Source organism: Glossina fuscipes, unplaced genomic scaffold (assembly GCF_014805625.2).
Source record: "Glossina fuscipes isolate IAEA_lab_2018 unplaced genomic scaffold, Yale_Gfus_2 2, whole genome shotgun sequence".
NCBI classification, from domain to species: Eukaryota; Metazoa; Arthropoda; class Insecta; order Diptera; family Glossinidae; genus Glossina; species Glossina fuscipes.
In genome coordinates, this window is record NW_023998416.1 from 33,148,375 (window position 1) to 33,153,007 (window position 4,633).

Sequence of the window (4,633 nt, forward strand, 5' to 3'; positions counted from 1 at the left end):
ATGATGGGTATAAAAGATTCGATTGCGGCTGAATGTAATTTTCTCACTTGTTTTACTTATTTATCTTCATAATTTTGTGTAATCAAAAAATTACAATTTTAATAAAAACATCTTATGTTTTTTTTTTTTTTTTTTAGGTCATAAGCCTGAATGAAACGCAGGGCAGTATTGAACGTTTAACTTTTATCAATCATACCGAATGTCATTGCGTGGAAAAGTCAAAGCAACGTGCACCCGAATATGCTATAGACTATCATCAGTTATATGGCGGCGGTTTAGAAGGTATAACCAATAATCAATTTCCTTATTTGCGTCGCGCCACTGTCCTAAATTGCAATTGTCCCAACTTATTCGAGAAGATATTGCAAGAAGACGGTTATTGCCGTTGCGATTGTTCTTCGGGTAACACGGGCTGTGACTGGCTAAAACGGGGAATGGAACATTTTTCGATGAATGATCGGAAGTAAGTATACGAATAAAAGAAGTAACCGATATTACTATATGTAATAAAGTAAATCATATCAAAAAATTTCTTTAAAATGTGGTGAAGGCAACTTTAAATAATTTTTGTTTTCATTCATGTTTCAGATGCATTCTTGAGGGACGTTGCAAATTACCGACCTGTGAGTATGGGGCGTACATTAAAAGACATGGACGTTGCCCTCGTCGTGAGGAGCGGCAACTATCGGCAGATGTAGATTGGTGAGCAGGCGTCGAAACTGACTTTAATATTGTTGCCATATGGCCTGTGACTGAATGTTTATGTTAAGCAGTTAGCTCTAATCAAGTGGTAGCGCAAAGACCATTAATTCTAATGAATAATGAAAATTAAAACATTTTATCGCAATTACATATATACATCTACAAATAACAATGTAATTTAATATCAAACAGCAAATCGAACAACACATAAATCAAGTATTAAAAGTAATTTATTATTAGAATTTTAATTAAAGAGAAATTTGGGCAAAACGAAGATGAGATTTGCAGACAAAGTAGAAAAACCAGTAAAAAAAGCAAAAAAAAAAAAATAAGAAAAATCGAAAAATATTAATTTACACTTAAGCAAATCGTAAACATATGTTGGTCTTAAGACGAATTTTTGACACCCACCACCCTAATGATCATAGAGTATTCTTCGTTAAATGTGGGCGCGTAGATCTTTTTAACCCTAACTTTCAAATACAAAACTTGCAGGGCTTCTAAATAATTACGAATTTTGTTGTTTCTATACTTTTTTCTATTTTTTAAAGGTAACTGTATTTTGTTGATGCTCATTAACGTTGATTATTTGTAGCCTGTAGCAAAAAGCATATGTATCGAGTCTTAGTTTTCTATTTCAATTATCACAAATGTTTCAGCAACAAACGGACGAATAGACAGACGTACATAGTCGAACATTATGATAAACTTCTACCATCTTTTTGGTAAAGGCTTTCTGAACAAGTTTCGAGCGAGTAGTCGAACGCTACGGTTAATTTGTATCCCTCTGTTTAAAGGCTGTCTGAACAAACAGTCGAATAGACAGACGTACGTAGTGAGACGGTACGACAAACTTCAATCTTATTAGCTGAGGGCTTTCTGAACGAATTCCGAAGCAGTAATCGTGATTAACTTTTATTCCCCTGTTTAAAGGCTGTCTGAACAAATGTTAGCACCAAAGCGCCGAATAGACAGAGGTACATAGTCGAACGTTTCGATAAATTTCCATCTTTTTAGTAAAGATTTTCTGAACGAGTTTCGAAGGAGTAGTCGAACGCTATGATAAACTTCTCTCCTTCTAGTTAAAGGCTCTTTGAACGATACAATTGCCATCATATATGTGACCATCTATGGGTGATGGGTGTGAAAATGTCAAAAAATCTTGAAACGAACAAAGTAAACCCGAAGGTTGAAAAATGTTTTTTTTTAAATATTGATAACAGTTATTCAATATATCTCATAAATGTACTTTCAGTCGCAGTCCTCATCGTCAGTTCAATTTTGACTAATTGTTTAACTTTTGACTATAAACTAAAAGAAAAAAGAAAAATAAGTAAACAAATTAAATAAGTAATAAAAGTAGGAAGATTTTTAAAGTAAAGAAATACTTATGACATAAGCGTTAATTAAAGCAAAAAGTCGATTAAATTAATCAAACATTTTTTTGTCGGTAATTAATTTGAACTAACGTTCTTTCGGTTATCATTATTCTTATGTTTATTTACTTACTTCAACCAACTGCTCTTTTTCATTATTTAATTTAAAAACGATCATATCATGTTATCGTATAACTATTTTGATGGCTGTCGGGATTTTAGTGCAACTTCAGCTTCTTGGATACGTCTGTTAACTCACGGTGTGTTGCTCGTTATGCCCTGAGCCGGAGCGCACATATGGTGCTTTTTAAATTTAATTTACTTTTACTTAATAAATACTCATAACTAGATTTCAAGTATGTCGTCATATACGTTGGCCTTATTTTAGATAAATTAATTTTAGAAAAGCGATAGCAATAATAACGGTTTAATTAACAGGCATCCAATATGATGCTCTCATTAATCCAATAATGTTTTCGTAAAGAACGTGTACGACATTTAGTCTTCGCCTTTGAGTAGACCTCGGATACCCACCATTTAAAAAGGACGACAAAACTTTTCTGCTAATTGTTCTGTCAATGGGGCAGATCATCTTTTGGAAACATCTTTGCTAAGCTTTAAAACAGTTTCTGGATGTGAATATATTGATTTCTTCCAAGTTGTTGCCATCTTCCATCTCTGTCTTTTTTAAGCTTCTGTGAAGGTGGCTTTTAGACCCTACATCACTTGAGTTACAGATATATGTTAAGTTCGCGCGGATGTACGCAATACTCAGAAGAACTTGAGATAGCTTTATCTTTTACTATACAGGCCACAAGATTTGAGATGTTTTGGTGAAAATTTGGTCTGCCGGCATGTTTTGACCCAAAGACGAACGCCATTGAGAATCGTTCGAGCAGGATCGCTTTTTCGACCGCTCCCTATATAGAACATTATTTTGAAAAATCGTTTCATGAATAATTGCAGGATGGAGTGGGGCATTTAATGGTGCGCCATGACCTGGCTGTTTGACTGTTTTGAAAACTCTAACATAATAGAGCAGGGGATGTGGAGGAGAATGCAGCAAAGCAATGATATCGAAACTGAATAAAACCTCTTTAAAAAAGGACTTCTAAATTTTTTATAGTCTTACGATGCTTTGTTACAAGTTTGCTTATACTTTATAGGAAAGATTGTAATCATCATCATTGTAATCATCAAACGATTGCTTAAAGATCCAAAAAATTGATCAGCTCTTCCCATCTTTTTTTTTTTCGTAGGCAAAGGATGTAGGCAGGTTTTCTTTGACAGAAACGGAAGATGGCAGCAAACGGATTTACATACATCGATGATGTGTTTCTCTGGCTGCTAAAAGAAAAATAAAACTCTTCACTGCGTGCGGGATAGAAGTCCACGCAAACGCATTGATTTATTTGGTGTCTTCGATTTACATAATCTGTAAGCCGAGGCATTTTGCTGAAACATAACGTGCGGACAAAATTCGAGTTTTCGATGAGCACTTTACAGGTTACTTTCATAATCTTCCCTTATATTTAGCTACCGAGTGTTTTTACTTTGTAAAGACTGCTGTGTGTGTTATTGTTCGGGATTTTTAATACGCACAAAATTCACAAACTTATGCACTTCACCATTCCACTAAGGGAGACATTGCGTGGATGCATTACAAATTGATTAATCCGAGACTGACTATATTCACGAAACTCCATTGGCATTATGTTAAAGTAAGCAAACGTAGGCGTTTAGAATGTAATGTAATGCCTTTCGTACGCATAGTTTTAGTTCTTTTGTATTATGCTTTATCCCTCGAGGTAAAAGCACCGACACGTAGGCATTCGTGAAATAGAATGACTGAAATATGGAACGTAAGAAGAGGAGAATTTTGGCACTTATGATAGGAAAATAAAGAACACACGACACAAAGTAGGACGTTTCCAAGAGGAAAGTAAAAGAAGAAAGAAAATAAATCAGTAAAAAGCGTAGATTTTTATACGTAGGATGCTTTCGCTAGCTGCGTATGTGTCACAATTGCGGCTACTTGTGGATTAAAAATTTTGTAGTTGGACAAGGTCGGCAATTAGTAACTGTTTACTTTAAATACTCTATACTACTTCGGCAACTCTCTCTCTCTCTCTCTCTCTATTTCTTACACAACTTTCTTACCATCATAATAAGCCATACATAAGACAAAGAATGATTTTTTTTCCCCATTCAAATTTTCCGATTTTTTCTCGTTTAGTCAAATAAAACCATTTCACCGATTTTTATCGATAGATATACTTGCGTAATGGTTTACATTTTTTCATATAACAAGATTTTCAAAATACAAGGTTCTGCGGGAAATTGTCAAAATAATCCAATGCAAGCATCGAAAGGGTTCGTTACTGGACCAAACCATATCCCTGTACGAGATTTTATGCAAATTCGAACTCGAAAAACTCGAACTATATATAGGTTCAACACAAGGCTACGTCGGCGAGCCATATCGACGTCTTTAGCGATATAGTCGTATAGACGCGAAAAGTAGAGTATGTGTAATATGAACTTGGGCTGCAGCG

The 4,633-nt window shown here is 34.7% G+C and overlaps 1 protein-coding gene across 1 annotated transcript in view; it reads left to right on the forward strand.

Annotated features, from left to right (window-relative positions):
• The window catches only part of LOC119633303 (probable serine/threonine-protein kinase cdc7), a 153,780-nt gene extending 152,749 nt beyond the window's left edge, over positions 1-1,031 (forward strand). The window contains exons 4-5 of the mRNA XM_038026796.1: positions 138-463; positions 589-1,031. Coding sequence (XP_037882724.1) covers positions 138-463; positions 589-706 — 444 coding nt within the window. The 3' untranslated portion in view covers positions 707-1,031. The remainder of the gene's footprint in view (positions 1-137; positions 464-588) is intronic.
• Positions 1,032-4,633: the final 3,602 nt, after the last annotated feature.